Source organism: Meles meles, chromosome 12, assembly GCF_922984935.1.
Source record: "Meles meles chromosome 12, mMelMel3.1 paternal haplotype, whole genome shotgun sequence".
Classification (NCBI taxonomy): domain Eukaryota; kingdom Metazoa; phylum Chordata; class Mammalia; order Carnivora; family Mustelidae; genus Meles; species Meles meles.
This window is the reverse complement of record NC_060077.1, coordinates 79,533,073-79,557,688: the sequence shown is the minus strand read 5'-3', so window position 1 is coordinate 79,557,688 and position 24,616 is coordinate 79,533,073. Positions and strand designations below refer to the sequence as shown.

At 49.4% G+C, this 24,616-nt stretch overlaps 1 protein-coding gene across 1 annotated transcript in view; it reads right to left on the bottom strand.

The window, feature by feature from the left end:
- LOC123953923 (O-acyltransferase like protein-like) overlaps positions 1-19,088 on the bottom strand; it is a gene marked incomplete at its 5' end in the record, with an annotated part of 50,831 nt that extends 31,743 nt beyond the window's left edge. Inside the window, 6 exons of the mRNA XM_046024365.1 lie at positions 2,153-2,255; positions 3,032-3,211; positions 7,680-7,891; positions 9,066-9,207; positions 17,544-17,622; positions 18,942-19,088. Of these exons, the coding sequence (XP_045880321.1) occupies positions 2,153-2,255; positions 3,032-3,211; positions 7,680-7,891; positions 9,066-9,207; positions 17,544-17,622; positions 18,942-19,088 (863 nt within the window). The remainder of the gene's footprint in view (positions 1-2,152; positions 2,256-3,031; positions 3,212-7,679; positions 7,892-9,065; positions 9,208-17,543; positions 17,623-18,941) is intronic.
- Positions 19,089-24,616: the final 5,528 nt, after the last annotated feature.

The window sequence follows — 24,616 nt, the reverse complement described above, 5'->3', positions numbered from 1 at the left end:
GCAGATGGTGGCCTCTGATCTTTGCCTGTCTGGGCCACTCAGTGGTCACCCTGGCCACCTCCTCGCCCTGGTGGCCAGGTCTCAGCTCATTCTGTTCCCTACTTTCTCTGCATTCCCCCAAGAAATGATCACACCAGAGGCTTGAGCTAAAACAATTAAGAAACCATTTCCAAAAAAGGAAGAAAGGAAAAAAGAAAGAGAGAGAGAGAGAGAAAGGAAGAGAAAGAAAGAAATCATTATTGAGCAATACTATATCCTTAGCACCTGCCTTAGGTCAGTGACAGCAGGACCCAAAGTTGAAGAAAGTCCTGCCTTATATTCCCATGGAGACAATAAATGACACAGACAATAAATACAGAAATAATAAATAAATGGCATCTCTAAGTATGTGAGATAAAGAGAAAAAAATAAACCAGGAAAAAGGAAGTTAAGCGCGCTGGTGGGTCCATTTTAAACCAGGGGGACCAGCAGGGCAAGGTGGGCAAAGCAGTATTTGAACACATGCTCTCTCTTTGTCTCTCTCCCCTTCCCTCTCTCTCTCCCTCTCCCTCCTTAGCTTGTCTGCACTAGCGGCTCCCTTTGCCTGAAGCTTTCCCGTCCTGGATTTCCCCACGGCTGGCTCCTTCTTGCCGCTCAGATCCAACAGCCCCTCAAAAGACAAGCCTTCTCTGATGACTCCAAACCACGCATTCGCACGAGCCACTGTTGTATTCTTTCCCGGTATTTGCTATGACCACATTTTAAAAAATTATTTCTTTGTTTGCTTATGGCCGGACGCGCACACACGCACTCATGGGACCACAAGAAGTCCTCGATGGTTTTATCCATGGTTGTAGCCTCAGGGCCTAGAAGGAGGCCCTGCAAGCCGGGGTCAGATCCCAGGGTTCTGGGATCGAGCCCCGCATCGGGCTGTCTGCTCAGCGGGGAGCCTGCTTCCCCCTCTCTCTCTGCCTGCCTCTCTGCCTACTTGTGATTTCTGTCAAATAAAGAAATAAAATCTTTTAAAAATAAATAAATAAAGTAGAGATTCTGTCCTCTATCCATACAACGGAATAGTCCTCAGCCATAAAGAGGAATGAAGTTGTTCTGCCGCAACGGGCACGAGCCTCAGAAACACCACACTAACTAAAAGAAATGGGCACCCAAAGGCCAGAAGCTGTGAGGCCCATTTAGGCAAAATAACCAGAAGAGGTAAATCCGCAGATTCAGAGAGTAGATTTCCAGGACTTGGGGGCGGGAGGAGTGGGGAAGAACTGCTCCGTGGGTATGAGGGCTCCAGTGGGGTTGCTGAACGTGTTTCGGAACCAGTTAGAAGCCGTGGTGGCCCCTTCCTGGAAATGTACTAAGTGCCGCTGAATGGTCCACTCGAGGGGCTCGATTTCATGTTAATGTGGATTTCACCTGAGCAACAGCAAAAAATGAAAAATGGGGACTTTGTGGTCCCCTGTTCTGGGGGCGTCGTTAGGATTAAGTGAGGTGAAGCTGTAGCACTTAACACAGTGCCTGACATTCATCACACGATCAAGACAACGGGACTCTCAGTCGTCTGGTTAGATAAAGAAAGCGTTAGGAAATGTCACACCGTTTTCAGATTTGTTCACGTTTCACTCTAGTGAGAACCGCCAAGTTCATCATGGATTTGCATCCGTCCATGGACCAGAATTTGAGAACCTCTGAAATAAACTATTTTGATTCAGGTAAAATCTCCTTTCATTTAAAAAAAAAAAAAATTTAGAGGGACACCTGGGTGGCTCAGTTGGCTAAGTGTCTGCCTTTGGCTCAGGTCGTGATCCCAGGGTCCCAGCACAGTCCCTCATCGGGCTCCCTGCTCAGTGGGGGGTCTGCTTCTCCCTCTGCCCCTCCCCCCCCCCGGCTCTTTCTCACTCTCTAGCTCCCATTCTCTCTCTCGACTACATTAATAAAATCTTTGAAAACTTTGCAGACAGCCATCCCAACTCATTTTACACACCGAGTCGACAAAAGAGGGGAGCTAAGGACAACAGTGCTGTGTACAGCCCGGCCGAAGCGAGGCCAGGAGTGAAATAAATGTGAGGCATTCCGTTTTTCTCACTAAAGCGATGAGGGCATCACACCCGTGCACACATCCCCGAACAGCCACATGCATACAACAGCGGAGAAAACACCCCGTTACCTGACCAGGAAGAATGTGTCGACCCCCAGGTAGAAGGGGCCGCTCCGAGAATAAAGGTACAGGGGGTTTTTAAGCACTCTGTTTCTCCACTCGAGCACGTTATCTGCAACAAACACGAAAACAGTGTCTTTTTGTTTCGCAGAAGAAAGTCACGGGATCCGTGTTTTCAGAACAAGCAAGAAGAATGCCTTCAACTTTCTTAGCCTCAAGAGGATTTCACGCAGCCCCACAGCTTGAGAGGAGAAGGTGTCTTGGATTAAGAATTAGGCACCTCAAATTGTCCACCATGGAACGGTAACCAAGGCTTTGAGCAGCTGCCTGCTCTCCCAGGGCCCGTAGCTCCTCGGGGGGCCACGGCAGCGTCACCCCACCACGGCCGGTGCAGATGGCCGGGCAGCTTCTTCAAACCACCCCAGGCTGGCCCCTCCCCTCAACTCTGCCCCACGTGTTGGCCCCACTTATCTAGGGCTGATCCTTCTGGCATGCACTGGGAGGGAGGCCACAGGCAGAAGGCCAAGAAACACTAATTTCACACCAGTGCCCAATATTTATTGACGCATGACTATGTTTCCAGGAGAAAGAAACATCAGTTTCTGGATTCCTTAATCATTACTAGAAGGAATCCAGCTCTTTGGACCGTGACTACGCAATCCCCGTGCTCCTGTCCCTCGGGGGCCTGATTCATACCCAGGAGGAGGTCAAGCGACAGCCGGGCACTGGCCTGGGACACCCGCTTGCAGGAGATCGTGGCCATGTGTCTAAAACGGAAGGCTGCTCTGGGGGAAGGTGCAGCCTCGTGCCCCTCGCCCAAAGGGCTCCCCTCGCGTGGAAGCTTCTCTCTCCCTCGACTGCTCATGAGAGCTCGTCGGTTCTCCTCACCCAAAGACAGCCACGCGGTCATCTGACCAGTGTGCCCCGACATGATCCAGAGGAGACTCAGAACCCGGATGCCGTTGAGCACAGAGCACGTGCGTCCTGGTGTCTCCAACGTCCAGATGGCCGGCACGGTCTTCTGCCAAGAGAAGCATTTCAGAGCGTGCTCCACGGCTCCTGAAAGTCCTGGACGAGAGTACAGATGTCACTGTCCACCCGGAGAGCCAGATCGGTCCACACACTTCCCCACAAACAAGTCGAAACACACACACACCGATGATCTTGGCTGTCACACAGACACGCCTTCGCTGGGACCCCGGGCTGCTCAGCCCAGTTCTCCGTGGTCCCTTCCTGCTCTGTCTGCGCAGCTTCGGATGTGGTCTGTAAACCTGGACTTGCCCCAGCATGCCTGCCCCGAGGCCGGTGCTCACCCTGCTACGCACAGACTACGCCAACCGAGCTCAGGCCCCAGGAATGCCAGCGCCTGACCCCTGTCCTGTCTTACAAAGGGGGGGGACTTAGAGATCATTCAGGAACCACCTGCTCCATAAAGCCAGCGTTCCACTCGGAGTGGCATTCCTCCTGTCTTCCCAAGAACGAACTGCTTGCAAACAACACCTCTGCCTGTCAAGTGCAGGGGTGCAAACAGAGGGGCAGGCAGGACAGTAGCTAAGGAGCCCGGCCTTACAGTTGGATGCTCCTGGCTCTGAACCCACCTGTGCTTTCCTAGACGCTCTGTAACCTCTGGTGAGTCAGTTAACCTCTCTGCGCCTGTGTTTCTGCACGTACGGAATGGGAATCAAAGTAGATCCCACAACCTTAGGGTTACCATGAAGGACAAACAGGTGATATCTCAGCCTCTCTGCTCACTACGATAAGCCCGATCACTTTCATCCCTTCCCTTCACTTACTCCTTCTAATTTCTAAAAAATTTTAATTGGACTCACGTAGATTAACGCCAAACAGCTGGAACTGGGAACCGGGACCCTCCGAAGGAAAGCTCAAGCCACTCGGAGAGACTCGTGCTTTCTCTCGGATGTGGCGTAAACACTGCAGGCACAAGGCTGCAGAGCTGAGACTTCCAGATGCGAGCTGGTGTGACAGGCGCTGGAAACCTGACTCAGCTTCTTCGATGGGAGAATGTAATTGCCCAACTGTTTGAGGTTCCAGCTGTAAATATGAGTTTTTCCCTTGGAGTCAATCTCCAGTGTGCCTGCCTGAAGGCACAGAGCTCACCCCGAAGGAGGGGTTTTCACTCACCAGCGCTTGGCATGGCACAGTCAGCCGTGTCCCATGCCCCCAGTCCTGGCTCCCCTCGGCTCCTGAGAAGCCACGTGCCACGTGGAGAGAGGCGGCCACAGGCTCGACCCAGTCTCACCCACTCTTCTGCCTCCCGGGACCTCTTCCCTCACTTTTAAACTGAGCAGGCATTTTGGCCGGGCTCCTGGGAGCGCTTGAGCACGGTTGTCAAACATCCATCCTGATGTCTACATTGGCAAGCGAGGACTGGATACATTTTGCTACCATTTGATTTTATTTCCATCTAAATTCTGCTTGTGGGGCATGCCTGGGTGACTCAGTGGGTTAAGCCTCTGCCTTTGGCTCAGGTCATGATCTCGGGGTCCTGGGATCGAGCCCCTCATCCGCTGTCTGCTCAGCAGGGAGCCTGCTTCCCCCTCTCTCTGCCTGCTGCTCTGCCTACTTGCGGTCTCTCTCTCTGCCAAATAAATAAATGAAATCTTTAAATAAATAAATAAATTCTGCTCGCGGGTAAGCTTAACTAGTAGCGGCTTATACCAGTGTCTGAAAATAACTGGTCGGTGGGGAGGAGGACAGCCTCTCTGAGCCCCTTGTACGCATTTGTAAATGGAAAGGAGAAGCCGAAGGGGCCTGGGCAGGATCGGTTGAAATGACGCATCAGTGGTTCTCATTGTTGGGGGGGGCGTCCCCGTCCAGCAGCTTCAGCATTACCCGGGAACCTGTTAGAAAGGCGCAGTCCTAGGTCCCACCCCAGACCTACTGACTCAGAACCTTTCTGGCCCCGCAACCTGGGCTGTGACAAGCCCTCCCGGTGCTTCCGAGGCGCACCAAGGTTGGAGAACCACAGGGTATGATGGTGTTTTGGAAAACCTCGAGGCCCCTTTGGATTTTCTCAGTGATTATTACTGTGAGCTCACAACAAGCGCCTGACCACAGATTAAGAGCCCTGACTTCCAGGGGCTGAAATTCACGGCTATTTAGTTCATGGAAACTTCCTCGAACATGCACTCATATTTTTCTCATCTAAGTAGGAAACGACAGGCTCATGTAACAGGAAACCGCTCTAAGCGAATGCCGTGATTATTTGGAGGATAAAGAGCCAGGACTCTGAAATGCCCAATTTGGCTCTAAACTTCTAGAAGACACGGTAGTCTTATGTTGATTTGACTCGCTAGTGAGTGGAAACGTGGAGAGGGAAAAAGATGCTGAACCTAGGGCTCTCTCCATCTCGCTGTTCATTTCCAACCGTTCAGGATATGACATTTGACTCTGACGGTATAAACACAAGATATATTGCTACAACAACAGAACATGGGACCCCCACCCCCACACTCGTTTCTGAAGCCGCACTTGAGTGTAGCTGCTGAAAAAGCTAACGTAACCTTTGTATCCTGATCCCAGAGAGTCCTATTTGGGGCTAAAACCCTAACGTTTCAGTGGCTGATTGCTGACTCCATGCCAGCTGTGTCTGCCTAAAATCCTGCCATCTGGCCTTAAAATGCCAAGCTCCAAGGCTCGGCCTTCCAACTGATGATAGGCGATGGTGAATGTGGGGGACTGTAGACTCACCCTCAGTGTGATAACTAGAAGCATGTGGCAGGTGCCTGGAACCAGGCTGGCCTCGGCAAGGTCAGTGTTAGCGAGAGGTCCCAGCCAGTTAAAGTTGCCCCCCTCCTTGCCCCCTTCCAGCTTAAAGGAAGAGAATGAGGAAAAGAGCAATGAATCAGGAGGACAGTTTACATTATCTCATTTAATTCCCTTGACAAATCCCATTGTATGCCCCCATTTTACGCATGTGGAGACTGAGTTTCCTAGAGGTCAAACAACCTGACCAAGGGCAGAGTTCAAAACCGAGGCAGGTTTGACCTGGGATTGCTAAGCAGGGGTCTTTCCGCCACGCCCAAGGAACCTTCTGTGTGGCGGCTGGGGAGTCGAATTCTCGAACCACGTCCCATGAGGAGACACCGAGGGGCTCTGAGATTTGGGGTGTTAGGGTACGGAGTCGACCACCCCTCAATGAGGCAGAGAATACTCTCGATAATGCAAGTCACACAGCGAGGTTTATTTCCAGCTAGCTGGGGTCCTTGTGAAACCCGCTGCGCCGGGCAGATACTTGGACCCCAGCTAGCGGGAAATAAACCTCGCTGTGTGACTTGCATTATCGAGAGTGTTCTCTGTCTCATTGAAGGGTGGTCGACTCCGTACCCTAACAGGGGGAGCCCATTATAACTGTCCCCAGTATCTGATATGGGGGAATAGAAACAAGAGACTAGGTCAAACGGCCAAACCAGGGCCTGAGAGTAGAAATTACAGAGCAGCAGGGACTGACCCCATGTAGGAGCCCAAGGATGAATGCTTCCCTCAACGAGCACGCCGGGTGCGCTGGGACCACCAGGCCAGCGGGCACCTTCTGACTCAGGAAGGAGGGCGAGCGTTCGGACACAAACATGCTCTGTGTTGCTTTCCTGGTGTTGGGTATCTGCACTGGGGTTACATTTGCTTTTGGTTTTGCCTGAAGATCCAAACAGGATTGGATAAAATCATCACTGCACCCTCCATAGTGAATGGACTCCCCAAAGCTACTCAATCACATTCTCCTAATCTTTTGGGCCATTCGCTGAAACGCTGTCTTATTTTTTATCCCCTCAGCTGGAGGAAGGGAAGGTCAATTATGTGCACCTGCAGGGGCTCTGTCAGGCACGAGTCCCTGTGTTCTAAAGGGGTCTGCACGAGGATGCTCTTCTTGTTTCACGGGGGTGTGTGTGTGCGTGTGTGCACGTGCGTGCGTGTGACTGTGTGTGCATGTGTGTGTGTGTGTGGTCTTTGCCTTGCCACATGGGCAGGTGGAAATGAAGGAAATGTTCTTGGTTTTCACTGGAACACAACACGAGGTGAGCAACCGCTAACTGCCGTCCAGCGCTCCCTTCCCGAAGCAGGTTATCTAGCTCCGGGCTGGGCTGCCCTCCACCAGCCTTTAACCATCTGTGCACTTACTCCCCTGGCTTCGGTCTGTATCCTTTACCTTAGTGATGCCAGAAGGTTCTGTGAGTCATATGCGTAGCTGCGGCCGTGAAAATAGACACTGGGATCATGGAATTGTTCTCTAAAGGATTACCCAGTGCGACCCAAGCTCCGTTCTGACCTAGTCGCTGGGTAGCACGAAGACACACTGGATAATTGTACCCGAGGAAGAAAGCAGCATTTTCAGCGACCTCGCCTGAACACTCCGATAGCAAACAAAGACCGAATTGTAACGAGCAGAGAGCCAGCCTCCACACTGGCATTTGGAAGCCCTGGGGCATTCACCAGATTCCAGCACCGAAGGCTTTACTTTCCAACTGTGACTCATCTAAGTCACTTCTCATGAGTGGTCTTGGTTTCTTAAAATGCCTACTTTTTCCTCTGCTCGGGGTTCCTGATAGTGAGAGATGGGCCGGGCAAGCCGTTCCGCTTCTTGGTTCACCCGCCTGCGTCTCTCTCAGAGGCAAACTCCCGTCGGTGGCCGGAGGGACAGGTGACGACGATCTGCCATCGGACCCCCTCTCCCTGGCTGCCACGTAGACGGTCCCGGCCAGGGGCAAGGAGACACCCAGCAAGGTGACGCACCTGCAGGGAGAAGACAAGTGTGACGAAGCCTCACTTCACACAGGACCACGGGAACCTGAGAGAAAACAGCCCAGGGAAAAACAAACCACTCAAGCCCCGACCCAAATACAGATAAACACCTAACGGCTTTGAGGGGTGGGGGTGGCGTTCTCGAATAAAAAATGAAAGAAATGATAAAGTCAAAGATGAACGGATTTCATAAATTCCTTATTATAATCGTAAAAAAAAATCATAAACAAAAGCAACCGAAACACTGAGGACGATACTTGCAGCTGGTAGGGCTAAGGGTTGGTATTTTCACTTACGTTATGTAGTTTCGAGATCAGTAAGAGCCCAACTGACACACACGCATAGAAACAGGAGTGAAACGTAGGAATAGCAGATAAACTTGGGGGAAACTCCTTGTTATCAATTTTTTTAAATGTTCATTAAACCAGTTTATTTAATCTATCGAATGGGCACTGGTTTTTTTGGGTTTTTTTTTAGAGATTTTATTTATTTATTTGATCACAAGTAGGCAGAGAGGCAGGCAGAGAGAGAGGAGGAAGCAGGCTCCCCGCTGAGCAGAGAGTCCGATGCGGGGCTCGATCCCAGGACCCTGGGATCATGACCTGAGCCGAAGGCAGAGGCTTTAACCCACTGAGCCACCCAGGCGCCCCGGCACTGGTTTTTACAAAGGTAGCCTTTGATGCGGGTGACAGGGTGGTGGTGTAGACATGGATGTCTCCCAGCGGGGTGGTTATTTAAGTGAGGTTTTCGGGAAAGCCTCTTACCAACCATTCCAGCCATGGGCCAGCAATTCTGTTAGTTTGTCCCAAGGACAATGCATGATGCAAACAGAGTTAGAAGGATTGTTGGGGTGTTCATGGGAGAAGCCATGCCTCAGATAAAAGAAACCAGTTTTCAGAGCTCACACCCTAAGAACAGGACTATTTGGGGACAGGACCCATTTCTCGGTGACTCTGGGACTCAATCACATGTGGGTGTGGCCAGCCTTCCTCTTGAACATGTCCGAAGTTTCTTGCTAAAGGTACATGGTGATCTCCCATGGAGCCCTGGTCAGACATCCCTCAGGAATGAAAACTAAATGATGACACAACATTGGAGCGTGGAAGGTGATAACATAGCCCCAACATACACATCCCCACCAGGTACCTAGGACGCCCGTACTCACAGACACACGGCGACAAAGGTGTCGAAGGGGAACTTTCCAGAAGCGCATCTAGCCACAGCCACACCAGACGAGGAGGAAGAATTTGTTGTAAAGAGAGAGAGAGAAGGGGCCAGAAATGAAGTATTTCTGTATCTTAAAATATCTACAAAGGGGGGAAAAAAAGAGATTGTATTAGTAATACTTTATTTCGCAATACATCTATTTTTTTCAAGAGTTTTCATATCTATTATTTCAAAGCAAAACTTTTTGACATTTAAAAGGGCAGCTGGCTTCTCATATATCGGGTGTAGGGATGGGGAAAATAAGGCACGGAGCTGCTGAGAGTCACAGAAGGGGGAACTCAGCCCAGCGCGATGTGGACCACGCTCTCCAGAACCCATGGTCCGCCCAGACTCCTGCATCCTTTCCCAGCACAGCACTGGGAAGGACAATCGTAAAAGGCGCCGTTGCCAGCTCAAATCTGTTGGCAAACAGATTCCCATGAGAGAGATAAATGCGATATGAGATGAAAAAATACGACGGAAGCCCACAGGCCAGGGAAAGTTGCGGTCTACAATGGAAACTCAGAAACACCAACTCAGGGCACAGCTCATGGTCACTGCCAGTAGCTAGCAGGGATATTAGTGGTAAGACGAGGGCCGTGGTCTGAACTTACACATGCCCCAGAAATTACCTGGAAGGTTGTTCCATGGACGGCTCCCTGCCCCCGTCCCTGCAGTCTGACGCAGTAGTTTAGGCGTGGGACCTGAGAGTTTCCATTTCTAAAAAGAAACCAGGTGCTCGTACCACTGATGAGGGCACACACAGTGAGCACCACAGGACGAGGGAGCTTCCAAAACTCCAGCAAAGGTTGGGAACTCAGTATGTTTTCATTAAATAGCAATGGCAATGAGGAATATCAAAAAAATACAGTCTTCAGTGCCCATTTAGGTATGAGACACGTTTCGGTCATTATCTTCAGTTCATCAAAAACCTACTGTGAACTACTATTTACCTTGTTTTACAGACAAGGAAAATTCTCCTCAGATAAGCTCATGCACTTAAGCGTAGCGGCTAAGAACACAGATTCTGCAGTTTGAGGGCCTGGATCTATCCTTTATACTACAACCATGGACAAGTTACTTCCTTGCCCCGTGACTCAGTTTCCCCTCAGTAAAAAGGAGCTAACAGTTCTTTATAGGGTTGTGGTGAGAACCAAATGTAGCAATGGCTATAAAGGACTTAGCAAGTGCCTGGGACAGTCAGAGCTCAGTAAACATCAGCTGTCTCTATCATTGCCGCCAGGAGCAGGGACAGGACCCGCTCAGATCTGTGTGAACCTGAAGAGTGTGGACTTTTTATTCCCTCACGCTACCTTAGTTCACCACAACGCATGGCGTAGACTTGCATGCAGGAGGCTTGGGTTGGAGCCTGCTTGCTGTGTGACCCTGGGAACGTTACTTCCCCTCTCTGGGTCTCATTTCCTCCTCTGGCTAATGAGGAAGTGTGGGTTGGACACAACATCTTCTAATGTCCCTTCTATCTCCAATACCCATTGTTCCCATGAGTGTGACCAGAGGGTTTCTGAAATGTCCCAATAGATCACCGTAAGATTAATAATATATGCTAATTGTGACTCTTAATCATAACCTGTTAAGGGCGGAGTTAGGAAGGAGGAGGTGTCCACGTGTCCTCAGCACTGCGCAAGGCTTAGCGTGCCCCATTAAGTAGGTCCCCAAAGGGGACTCAGCAGCACTTTCCTCATGATCCAATTCCATTTACTCTGAATCAATGCCCCCCTCCCCAGGCTACTGCCTGGTTCTATATGAATTTACCAAATAAGCCTTTCACTGAAACAGAAGCATACTGACCAGCGCCATGTCTGTCCTCGCTGGAATTTTAAAAGGAATCGGGTGGCTTCTGTTTGATCCATGAACCACTACGGAGCCTCTGGTCCGTGTGAACCAGGCCCTCCAGCCTGATGAGCCCGGACGCCCTGAGAAAGTCAACCTCCCAGACCTACAAGGCAAAGCCCAGCTCCGTCCCTGCGGGGACCACAGCAGCCAGAACCTACCTTTGTCGCCTTAACTGCACAGTACAGATTGGAGGCCACAGGGAAATCCACATTAAGATGTCAAAAAGTTTCATAAAGTTTATCTACACTCTTAAAAACCTCTTTTAAAAAAATGGAACTTAGGGGGGCACTGGGTAGCTCAGTCTTTAAGTGTCTGCCTTTGGCTCAAGTCATGATTCCAGGGTCCTGGGATCGAGTCCCCTGTCGGGCTCCCTGCTCAGCAGGAAGCCTGCCTCTCCCTCTCCCACTCCCCCTGCTTGTGTTCCCTCTCTCGCTGTCTCTCTCTCTCTCTCTCTCTCTGTGTCAGATAAATAAATAAAAATCTTTTTTTTTTTTTAATGTGACTTAGGGCCCTGATTGTAGCCAGCAGTACAAGACAACAGAATTAGGAACAGAATGACAAAGTGGGCTTCCCACTTCCCCATCTGGGCTTCCCCATGAAACCTTTCATCTTCCATTGTTTTTAAAAGTAGCTTTTCCTTAGTCTGACTCCTCCTGTCTCAAGAAGCACAGGCTTAACGGCAGCCGGAAAAGGTTCCCAGTGGTCTCAAATGATCGTCTTCCTGCATCTGAGTCCTAGGGGAGCTGCCTCACAGGCCCCAAAGCTGATTAAAGCAAGTTCCAACTGACTTTACCTCCGTAGCCCCAGGGGAATCCCTTCCGGAGGTCAGCGGTTGCCCCCCGGATGAAGTCTGAAGCATTTAACAACAGTGTCCAGACTCTGAAGGAAGGCGGAGGGTTAACACTGCCTCGTGACCCTAAAGACACTCCAGGCTACTGGATGCTTGCTCTTGTCGACCGCGGGAGAGCTCAGGCCTAGCCAAGAAGCCAGCACAATGTGTGTGTGCGTGTGTGTGCGCGCACGCACCAGCTTTGGCCTGCAGACACTCAGGCTCATCCCTTCCACTCCCTCAGGTCTAAGAGCACATGGTGGGGGCTTCTGACAGACGGCCCCTCCGGCCCCCGGCCCACCACTTTTCTCTTCTCTCTTCTCCCTGCTCCTATACCAAGTGCCTTACCTGCCGATTGTGGGATTGTGGACAGCAGAAGTCCCACCTTCCTGACCCTCCCCCACAGACCCCCTTAGATGGGGCCTGGCAGCCAGCTGGGCGGGGAATTCTGGGGTTCTAGATACTCAGAGTGTGACTGGAAGAGAAGGGGAAGGTGGTCACGTCCCCTTGACCCCACAGACATCTCATCGGGGAGGACATGGCCAGAGGGAGGCCGGAAGAGTGGTCCCTAAAGTGAGGGGCCTAGGTCCGAGGGCTGCATGGAAGACGCCACTCCCCCAGCTCCCAAGGTGCCCACCCCCCTCTGAGGGCAATCACAGGACTCCAGGGGCCAAGTATCAGGAAAGGAAGAGAGCGAGTCGAATAGAATTTGGCCTTGGAGTTCCTAAAATCAAAGGGTTTCTGAGAAGAGACTCTTACAGACTGAATTGTGCCCCCCCAAGCCCCCAAATTCCTATGTTGCAGCCCTAACCACCAGGATCTCAAAGTGCAAGTGTATTTGAAGGTAGGGCCTTTAGAGAGGGAATTAAGGGAAAACGAGGCCATCACAGTACCCCATCCAGCCAGTGTCCTTGTGTGAAAGGAAGTTTGGACACACAAACGTGAGCACACGCCCAGGGAGCAAGCCCAGGAGAGACCGGATTCAATGTCCTCCATCCCAGCAGCTCCGAGGAGAAGCCCCGACACCCCGTGCTAAATCCTATCCTAGTAAATAAATCCAACTGGCAGCCTGCGCACATTCAACCTGAGCAAAGTGTCTACACGGCCAGACTCTAGGTCTACACAGGGGAATAGGAGAGCTCTGTATGATCGGTTTCCCACCAATATCGGGCCATGCGCCATCAGCGGCACCTTGGCTAACCCAGGTCAGCTCAAGCCCACGCGGCCCCTTTCACCCCCTCCAGCAAGGCCCTCCCCTCCGACCCCACAGGTCCCCACAGCTCCCCTGAGGCCGTCTGTCCCAGCTCTCCACGTGCACACCAGCGGGTGCTTCCTGACCCCTCTCATTCCGGGCACACGTACTTTTCCTGCTCACTAAATTGGAGGGCCCCGCACGTGAGGGACTCCTGATGCCTCCGATTCTGCCCCCCTCGGCACCACACGGGACCTTCGCACAGAGGCCAGAGGCAAAGGCGCTCAAGACATCGTTCCTGAATTAACCCGAGAACAGAAAACGGTATTCTGTGAAATGATTTGGATTCCATTTGAGTCCTTCTGAGGCCCTTCTGTGGGCCATTCAGGGAGGCATCATTCAAATAGCTCCATTTTAGGGGGACCTGGCTGGTTCCGTCGGCCAAGCGGCTGCCTTTGGCTCAGGTCATGATCCCAGGGTCCTGGGATCGAGTCCTGCATTGGGCTCCTTGCGCAGCAGGGAGCCTGCTTCTGCCCCTGCCCCTCCCCCTGCTCACGCTCTCTCTCTCCCAAATAAGTAAATACAGTCTTAAAACAAATAAAATAAAATAGCTCCAGTTTATCACTTAGTGCCCTGAGAATCCCTGCGAGACGGGGTGGGGGGAGAGGTCACCCTTCGAGGTGCTAGCTCCGTTGTTCTGTGTGGCCTCATAACCCTGATTACAGGAGGCCGGGCGAGATGAAGTCAGCCTAACGGCACAGGAACAGGGACACATATTTGGTTGGCGACACATCGATGGCAGCCTGGTTCTCACTGCCAACAGACACGGTGGCCGCCATAACATGTCATCAAATTTCCATGAGGACAGGAGATGGACGGAGTGCGAGTCCCTAAGAATGGAAACACGTAGCCCTTCAGAGCTGAGTCTGGATAAAATTTGCTAACTCGGCGTTCACAGACCCTTACCCCAGTCCCTTCTTGTCCAGCTTCTGTGCTGTCCCTGTGACCAGACCCAACTGCTCTCCAGCTAACTCCACGCAGATTTGCCTGACGTTTCTCAAGCGCATTGTAAGGGCAGGGCCCCACTGTTGGTGGCTGTGAGTCACTGTGTTCCCGATTCCCTGTGGCCTTTAAGGGACGTCCGATAACTAGGCAAACTAGGAACCAGGCACTAGGTCGTGTTCTGGGTTGAACACAGCCCAGCTTGAACATTGTGTCTCTCCCTCCCCCACCCCCAAAAGGTCCAAGCCCTAACCATCCCCGCCCTCCCCGGGGCTGTGACTGCGACCTTATGGGAAATAGGGTCTTTGCAGAGGTAATCAACTCAAGAGAAGGTCCTACTAGGTTAGGATGTAGGTGGGCCATAAATCCTGTGTCTTTATTCACACAGGGAAAATTCGCTAACAGAGAGACACACAAAGGGGTAAGGCCGTGGGACCACAGAGGGAAAGATGGGAGGGCGGGCCCCCTTGTCTGTGGCTCTTGTCCCCAGGAGCCAAACAGCACACTGCGAGCGAGGCTGACCCACGGCGACGTGAGCTGTCAGGGAACGAGCCGATAACTGCCTTCGTGATCTTCACACCCAAATTTGATCTAGACTCTTGTGCACTAAAGCTTCAGGAGGTGACCGTCAGCCCCCTTGACCCCCTCGACTGACCGCAAAGAGATCTCAGAAACAAGAACCAGAAAACGGGTTCAGCAGAGGCACGAAGGCAATATTTTGGAACAATCAGATATGATAGAAATATAATGTATTTTTTAAGGGTTTTTTTTTGTTTGTTTTTTTTTAATTTTAGAGAGGGAGAGCAAGAGAGCGAGCGAGCAGCGGGGCAGAGCAGAGAGAGGAGAAACACACTGAGCAAGGAGCATGACACGGGGCTCAGCATAGGGCTCGGCATGGGGCTCGATCCCAGGACCCTGGGATCATGACTTGAGCAGAAGGCAGAGGCTTAACCAATCAAGCCACCCAGCCGCCCCAGAAATATAATGTATTAAGATGACTTAGGGTCTTTCATGTGTCTATGTGGAAATCAGAAAACCTTGATTTTTACAGCCAAACAAATGATGCCTTGTGACTCACACGTATCTGGAGAACTGCTTGCAAGCACGTGTCCCCCTTTTGCTTCCCATATAGAATCCCCTCTAGCCCACGGGTCCTCGGGGCACCCGAAATACTGTCCCCTGGGCCACGGTCCTTGAGAAGACGACGACGAATGAAGTGTTTACTAACCTGCTTTGAGGTTGGCTTCACTTTGGTCCACATTCCCAACACCCCCATGAGACACACTTTCATTCTGAAGAACTCACGTGAGGTCAGGCGACTGAAATGTTATAAGATCCTTATGGCAACCACATAAGGAAGGGTTTTTTTGCCTGTGTTTTGCCTTCCGCCCTGCCCAGAATCGTTGTCCCTCTCTTTGCAATCTTGGACTTATTTCTTCTCCGCCTGTCTGCGACGGTCCCTACCTGTGACCTCCCCGCTCTCCTGCTCTGGGGAAGCGAGGCCTGCACAGGCGAGTCCACCAAAAACTTGAGGGAACAGAAGCTCCCCTCCTACATCCACCTCGGTCGGCTCTGCTCACCCCAGGCAGGGCCTTTCCTCTTCCCAGGTCCTCAAAGAAAATCCTCAAGATATCTTCGTATTGATAATAACATCTCACCTTCCACTTTATTCTAATGTCAACTCTGGCTAATCAGCTTAGCATTAGCCAGGAAAACTAGGCTAATTGATAAATCTCTTAAATAATAATGAACATTAACTCCGGCTTAGCGAGCCATTTATGCACTTGAAATGCTAATCTAGTAACAACCCGGCCCATTTATCTTCGTTGCTAGGATATGGATGGCCTCGCCAACCAGAACTGAAATTGAAATTTAATTCATAACATTCAGTTTTCTTTTCAACGGCACGTACAATATTTGCCTGGAGAGGCAGATACTGGACCTGAATCTGTAGGGATCATCATAAATTGAGAGGACGGTGTCAGGTTATTGAAAACGAACTGTACTATCAACACTTAAAAGAAGATGTTTAATATGTGTGTGATATTGTGATATAATAAGAAATCTATACTTGGTCTTCAGCCCAGGTTCCTGGCATGGAGCTCGTAGAGCCCTTGGAATTTCCTGAGTGACAGGGGTAGGAGGAGGGTGTGCTCTCATTCATAATAGGCTCCTTTCAACCAGACTCGAGTTGATGCTAACAAGATGACTCCAGGAGGAAGGGGCTGGTGGAGGGAGGAACCAATCCTGTGATTAGAGGCTTGGAACTTCCAGCCCCATCCCCCACCTCCAGGAGCGACAGAGATGGGAGACCGAAGCAATCACCAAGGGGCGGGGACTTAATCCATTGTGTGTCTACACAATGGAACCTCCATGGAAACCCTACACACGCGGGTTCTGAGAGCTTCTGGGTTGGCGAACACAGTGAGATGCTGGGCTGGAGGGTCACCCTGACCTGGGGGCGGGGGGAAGCTCTGCGTCCCTTCCCTACAGCTTGCCATGTGTGTCTCCTGTATTTGGCTCTTCCTTCATAATAAGGCAGTAACAGCAAAGTGTTTCTCTGCGTTCTGTGAGCCATGAGAGCGAATTATCAAAGCTGAGGAAGATACGATGGGAACCCCTGACTTGTAGCCACGTCAGACAGAAGCGTGGGTGACCTTGGTACTCGCTCTATGGGATTAGTGTCTTTCGTGGGGGATGGGCTTGTGGGCATGAGCCCTTCACCTGTGGGGTCAACACTCTCCTCAGGTGGTTAGTGTCAGAATTGTGTGATGCGAGGGGGAAGCCCACACATTCGGTGTCGGAAGTGTTCTGTGAGTCGAGAAAGAGTGTCTTTTAAAGTGTCGTGCTTGTTTTTAGTCGGATGACCAGAATAAATACAAAAGACGCTGGCAATAGAACTTCTGGGCTTTAAAACTCTTTCTTCGAACATTCTGAAAGAGTTAGAGACGAAGCCAAACCAGCTTCCGTGTGAACTGGAGTGTGTTCATTCTGTGAGGCGCAGGTCAGAAGAGCCTGAAAGGCCGCAGAGAGCTGGAAGCGCGCTGGCCCACCCCTCTCCGCGCGGAGGACGGGGACGGAAATGCGGGGAGATAAAGTGACTTGCCCAGGATCACGCAGCGGGGAGGGGACAGCCAGGACCGAACACGGGACTCCTGGCACCAATCCAGGACAACACGTCGGCCGCCCACAGTGCCAGTTCGGAATGGCCCTCCGGATCTGTGACAGATTCCCACACGGGCCACAGCCCAGCACACGCACAGTGCGGAAACCGGACGCGGCCCACCTCCTCTCTTCAGGCCTAACCGGGCCACGGAGGGGGACGGAAGATTGTTTCCATTTCAACTTCGACTGTGTAGAGACTCAGCCCTCACCTTCTCTTTATTCTTCCTCCTCCTTCCTACCTACTCCCTTCCTGTCCCACCGCCTCCATTCCCAAGTCCCCAAAATACTCTCCGTGTCTTGGACTTATCAGGAGGAAAGGTTGGTTCATTCCCGAAGGAATGACCTTTCTTGACTCCAAGGAGAGGGTAGTTTCCCTGGGTACATTCCAGACTTACCCAACTGAGACATCACGGTCACATCCTCTTCCGCGCAAGAATCAGGGACACACACGCCTACCCTGTATTCGGCTCCGTCCTGAAAAACACAATGCCACAACGTTCTTTCCTTTCGTGTTCTCGGCATCCATGCGCCCTCATTTCTAAGGCTGCGCTGTGTGCTGCCTGAGAATTAGATTAGGACAGGGGAGAGAAAGGTATTGAAAGAAGTCTTTGGAGATGGCTGTCCCATTACAGAGCGGTTTGAGTTAAATCTACCTAAGATCAGATGCATTCAGCTTCACATCAAAGCCGCGACAATGTGGGATCTATCCCAGTTCTCCTGTCCCCCACAGTACGGGTCATGCTAAGATGTGACGGTCTTTTGATTTTCAACAGAATTGCCAAGTGGCGATTTCCTTGTGACAAGACACAACATCTCAAGTAAAGATTTTATTCATCAGTCAAGTCCGTGATTAGAATGCCTGTCCCAATAAAGAAAAGATAAAGCATAAAAATTTCCAGAACGTTATTTCTAAACATGTAACTTACATGATTGTGCAGGCCTGACCTTTTGCTCTGATATCAAAACCATTTACCCGGTCAAAAACAAGATACAACATTTGTACAAATGGATTAAACCCTCAAACAACAATTATCCTAACCCTCAGTGGGGCAAGAGGAACTGGGTGATAATGTCTCTATCTCCAATGGTTAACCATTGCAAGTCCATTTTATAGCATGAATCTTAGAGAGCTTGGATTTCTTCTTGCTATTTTATATGCCGGTTTCTAGCCAACCTGTTATTTTTCTGTTAGTGTGATGTGATGTCATTAAGGCTATTTTTGTATTGAACAGAAGGCTGTGCTGTTCCTGGTTTTATTTTCCAGCAGTAAAAGAACTAATGTGCTTTGACGGTAATGAGCCCCGTGACCTCAGGCAGATGCAGTGATGATGCTCACTGAAATCCAAGCCCACCGGCTAAGATAGCCCCAAATTCCTCTCTCTGAGCTCTGTTTCTGGGACGGGACTATAAGCAATGGGAAGTCCACCCTCCTGTTGGTATTCCAAAATCAGATGGTGAGTCAGGAGTTAATGGCCAGAAACACTGGCTGGGACTTGACCTTGGATTCCACACGAAGGTTGTCCAGAAGGCTTGCCCCCTACAATGGGGCAGGGGGAATGTCTGAAGGCTTAGGCCATTTGTGGTCAGTGGCCCCCTGTAACATCCCAAAACACTTAGAACATGCAAGTGCAGCTATTTGCAATTTAAACATTTTGTCAAACATCCTAAGAGTTTGGGGTTTTTTGGTTTTTTGGTTTTATTAAAAAAAGCAATCGATGGAGTTGTGCGGGGTTCCCGATCACCAAGTTCAGCCGTGCCCCGAGAGCAGGAGTGCAGATCCCCGCCTCGCTCACCTGCAGGATATGGAGCTTGCAATAGTAGCCTTGGAAACTCCCGGACGGAGCACGCGTGGAGAGGCACTCGCTGTAAGATCCCAGCCTGTCCACGTTCCCGTTCAGGACGTTGCTCCCAAGCTTCCCGGCGGAGTCGTACACTGAATTTCAAAGCAAAGCAAGTAGGCAAGGTTAGCTCCCTTGTATTACTTTCCAATGAGTTTCTAGGCACTCAGTTCCACCTCCTAAAGCAATCGGTCTGAGATGACGGAAAAAGAAGAGAGACAAATGATTCAGATGCCACTCTGTGAGTCTATGTCTTGTACCCACGGCCCCTGCCCTCCCTGAGGGAAAGCGATGCTGTATGTTCTCAAGTTGGCCACATGGTCTGTCGCCGGAAAAAAAAATTAGGCATTTGAATGCTTTTAAATAATACATGCTTTGAGGGAGTAGGAAGAGGTAGCGAAAAACTGGGAACTTTTCTTTCTCCCCCATACAGCCAGGAGAAAATACTCAGCCTTTAAAATTTTTTATCCAGTTTTGTGGGACCTTATTATAGACAGTTAATTTTTTTTTTTCCTCCCTCAGGAGCAGGACGGAGCAGTCACCAGGCTCCATGGTTAATGGCGCTCTTCACCCTGGTCCCGCAAAGCTCTTTTTCTGTTTGTTTGTGCTCCAACGTGTCCTTGTGTCCTTCACTTAAAATAATTCACTTCCTGGGGCGCCTGGGTGGCTCAGTGGGTTAAAGCCTCTGCTTTCGGCTCAGGTCATGATCCCAGGGTCCTGGGATCGAGCCCCGCATCGCATCAGGCCCTCTGCTCAGCAGGGAGCCTGCTTCCTCCTCTCTCTCTGCCTGCCTCTCTGCCTACTTGTGATCTCTGTCTGTCAAAATCTTTTAAAAAAAAATTCACTTCCTGTCATTTTTTAAAAGATTTTATTTATTTATTTGACAGAGAGAGAACACAAGCAGGGGGAGTGGCAGGCAGAGGGAGAGGGAGAAGCAGACTCCCCACTGAGCAGGGAGCCGGATGTGGGACTGGATCCCAGGACCCTTGAATCATGACGTGGCAGACGCTTAACGGACTGAGCCACCCAGGTGCCCCTCCTTTCATTTTTCTTCATCTCTCCCTTCCTCTCTCGCTTCCCCGTTACCCCACCCCCTATGTTTGACATCTGTCCTTTCATTCGTAGGTGTTCTTGTTTTGTGTATATATAATTTATATAAACGATTTTGTGCTTCAGATCTCCTGTCTCTACACATGTCACTCAGAGCTACGTTTGTGATGTTACTCATGTTATATTGATGGTGTCACTATGCTCAGACCTTCTAAATACCCGTAATAATGCATCAGAATCATAGCCTTAGCTGTTCCCTGGGTGGTAGACACAGAGATGGCCTCCAACCCACAGGAACCCCCTGGGTGTCCCCATTCGGACCTACGTGAGGCTTTAGCTCAGATATACGCACCATATACACGACCGTCAGTGGGACTGCGGCGTCATAGAGTAGACAAACACTGGTCAGTCCCACCAGACTGTGCTCCAGAGTGACTCCCTCGATGTACCCTCCCCAGAGATGCTCAGCCCTAGTTCTTCCTGGCGTGATCCAACTTTGCCATTTTTGACAAGGAAAGGGTATGAAATGCTCTCCAGGGGAGCGTAGTTGTCTCAGTTAACAGAGCATACAACTCCTGACCTCAGGGACGTGAGTTCAAGACCCAGGTTGAGTGTAGAGCTTATTGAGGAGGGGAAAAAAAAAAGTTAAAGAGTTAAAATGCTGTCCAGGGGCACTTGGGTGGCCCCATCAGTTAAGGGTCGATTTCAGCTCAGGTCATGATCTCAGGGTCCTGGGATCGGGCCCCATGAAAGGAAGGCTGCCTGCTCTGCTGGGAGTCTGCTTCTCCTCTGCTCCCCGCCCCTCCACCCCATCCCCACTTGTGCTTCTGCGTGCTTTTTCTCTCTCTAATACATAAATAAAATCTTTAAAAAATAAATATGAAATCTATCCAGTTGTTTTAACTTTCATTTCTTTTTTTTTTAACCATTTCTAATATATGTGTAAAAATACACAGATTTTTTTCTTTGTAAACTGCTTCCATAACTAAAGAGTATATCATCCATTTTTTAAAAATATATCAATATTATCTTTCTAACTAGGTTCCAGGTGGGAACCTCCATACATTTTTCCAGAGTGGCTGCACCAGTTTGCATTCCCACCAACAGTGTTAGAAGGTTCCCCTTTCTCCACAGCCTTGCCAACACCTGTTGTTTCCTGTGTTGTTGATTTTAGCCATTCTGACAGGTGTGAAGTGATATCTCATTGTAGTTTTGATTTGCATTTCCCTGATGATCAGTGATGTTGAGCATCTTTTCATGTGTCTAGTGGCCATCTGTATGTCTTCTTTGGAGAAATGTCTGTTCATGTCTTCTGCACATTTTTTTTTCCATTTTATTTATTTTTTCAGCGTAACTAACTTTCATTTCTTTAATTACAAAGAACTCAGGATATTATTGTCAGCCAGCCATTGACGTTTCCTCTTCTCTGAAGTACCATGTGTATCTTTTACCCATTTTTAAAATTTTTTATTATTTATTTGACAGAGAGAAATCACAACTAGGCAGAGAGGCAGGCAGAGAGAGAGGGGGAAGCAGGCTCCCCGCTGAGCAGAGAGCCCAATGCGGGGCTCGATCCCAGTACCCTGAGATCATGACCTGAGCTGAAGGCAGAGGCTTTAACCCAGTGAGCCACCCAGGCGCCCCTCCTTTGCCCATTTTTGATGGATTTGCTCTTTGGGGGGGGGGGTTGTTTTGTGTTTTGTTTGTTTTGTTTTTGGATTTGCTCCTTGAGGCAGAAGAGCTCCTTGTCAGTCTAAATACGGGTCCTTATCTACCTGAGTCACTGAAAACACTTAGACTCAAAACACAGACTCAGTCGGTTATCTGTGGGTTCCTTACCCATGGCGTCCTTTGCTGGACAGAAATTCATTCTTCTGAGCCTGCATTTTTCTGTTCCAGGCTTTCAACAACTTTTGTTCTGCTCAAGACGGGCTGCATAATTGGCAGGGCTAATGCAAAATGAAAATGCAGGGCCTCTTGTTTCAAAATTATTAAGAATGTCAAGATGGTGACAGCAAATCACACTTAAAGCAAATGTGGGACCCTTTGAAGTGTGGGACCTGTGTGACCACAAAGGCCACACGGCCTGTGAAGCCGGTCCTGGCTCTAACACCAGAACCATATGGTTTTTATTATTGTGGATTTATAGTATATTGCATGTCTGCCTTTAGTCTTCTTCTTCTTCTTCTTCTTTTTTTTTTTAAAGATTTTATTTATTCATTTGACAGAAAGGGAGAGAGCACACAGAGTGAGAGAGAGCACGAGCAGGGAAAACCCAAAGCCGGGCTAGATCCTGGGACTCTGGGATCATGACCCGAGCCAAAGGCAGACGCTTAACTGACTGAAACACCCAGGTGGCCCTGCCTTCAGTCTTCTTTTCCAAGTTGAGGTAGTTAATTGTAGACCATTAAGGATTCATATAAATTCCAGAAAATTTGTTTTCAGAAAATTTCAGAAAAACTTTATTGAGTTCCTGGAAGCATCCAACTAAGGATATTGATTGAAATTTCTTCAAATTTATGGATTATATGAGGATAAGTTGACATCATTTTTGTATTAAGCCATCACTGACTGTCATGCAATTTACTCCAGTCTTTTTTTGTGTCCTTACGTGAAATTTTATATTTTTCCTTGGTAATCTTAAAACAAATTGTATGAACAATTCTTAGATAGCATACAGGTGGCTGTTTTCCTTGATGTTTTATTTTCAATTATATTTTCTGATTGATTCTTGCTGGCATGGAAAAATGCTCTCGATTTCTGTAACAGCCTCCGGAATATGGCACATTTGCTAAACATTCTTACTAGGATTGCAACCTTATTTCTTCCTCAATTCTTATATCACTTTTCCCCCTTTTCTAGCTTTGGAATAAAAATTATAATCAAATTCATAAAGTGCATTGGGCAGCTTTCACACTTCACAACCGTGATTAACACTGGTTGCCGGGAGTTGGCAATAGTAGAGGGAGGGGTTATGCACGTCGGCAACACGAAGGAGATCTTTGTGGTGAGAGGCAGCTCTGTGCCCTGATTGTGGTGTGGGTTACACAATGTACACATGCGTTAAACTGACATAGAGCTAGCCACCCACATTGCACCAATGGCAATTCTTTTTATATTACACTGTAATTATGTCCGACGCAACCATTAGGAGGAACATGAAAGACACGGGGCCCTTCTGAGTCTGTGTTTTCATGGATTCCAGTATTTGATGACCATCTGTTCCAATAATTCAGCTTCGTGTAGAACACATATTTTTTTCAAGTCAGTGTCCTTAAGGCCAAGAATATAGGACTTATGATACAGTTGGATTTTCTTGGAAGTTTGATTAATATATACGGCTTAGTTGATCACTTTCCCTGAAAATTACTTGGTTTGATCTATGCCGCCAGAGCCAGACACTCACGTTATGCCAACAACAACCAACATATGGCGCCTATTATGAGCCAGGCACTGTTTTGAATACCTTTGGTCCATTCTCTCCTTTACTCCTCACACGATCCTATGAGATTATGAGTAATCATTTCACTCTCCCTTTTACAGATTCATAAATGGAGGCAAAAGTTGGTAAATAATGTAAACAGCAACATAAATCTGCTGCTGCTTAATTGCTCACAAGAACCAGAGCTGGGTGCTTAAACTAGCCAGTAAGGGGGCGCCTGGGTGGCTCAGTGGGTGAAAGCCTCTGCCTTCGGCTCAGGTCATGATCCCAGGGTCCTGGGATCGAGCCCCACATCGGGCTCTCTGCTCGGCAGGGAGCCTGCTCCCCCATCTCTCTCTCTCTGCCTGCCTCTCTGCCTGCTTGTGATCTCTGTCTCTCAAATAAATCAATAAAGTCTTTAAAATAAATAAATAAATAAATAAACTAGCCAGGAAGGATCAGAGCAGTGTGCTCAAATCCATCTTGACCCGAACCCATACCTCTTGCCCTCTAAAATACACAAAAATACCCTTTTTAAAATTTGTCAGCTTGGTATGGAAGTTCTTATCTGTAACAGAAGATAATGATATTCCTCAGCACGAGGGGGGAGAAAATCTCCACGTACAGCTCAGCATCTCTTCCTGCATTTCTGTGTTTGTCTTTACTAAGAATTGGATTTCTGAGCGTTAACCTAAAAATCAGACGGAAGGAACTGTCTTCCGCTCACATGTGTGCCTTTAAAAAATCCGTATATGGATATATGACCTGAAAACCTCCCAGGCAGAACTGGATGAAGTGCTTGGTGAGCAAGCGGGGGTAACCTGACTTTCGCCCTGCGCTCCTGACTCTTCTGGTCGGTTCTGCGGCTCGGGCCACTGGGGCTCAGCCAGCCGGTGCCTGTGATCACTGGCCTCTTTGAAGGGATTCTAAGTATTCTGGGTTGTTGCTGTAATGACGATAACTGAGCCTCCCCTTTTCCCTCCCCTGGGTATGACTCTCCATTTCCCACCATGCACAGAACCTTGGAGCCGGCATCCACTTGGTCATCGTAGCCAACAACCCTCTTTGAAGCTAAACTGTCCGAATTACAAGACTGACCACATCCCTCCATTCCTACAATTCTTCCCAGGCACGATGAACAAAGTCAAACGTAACTCTC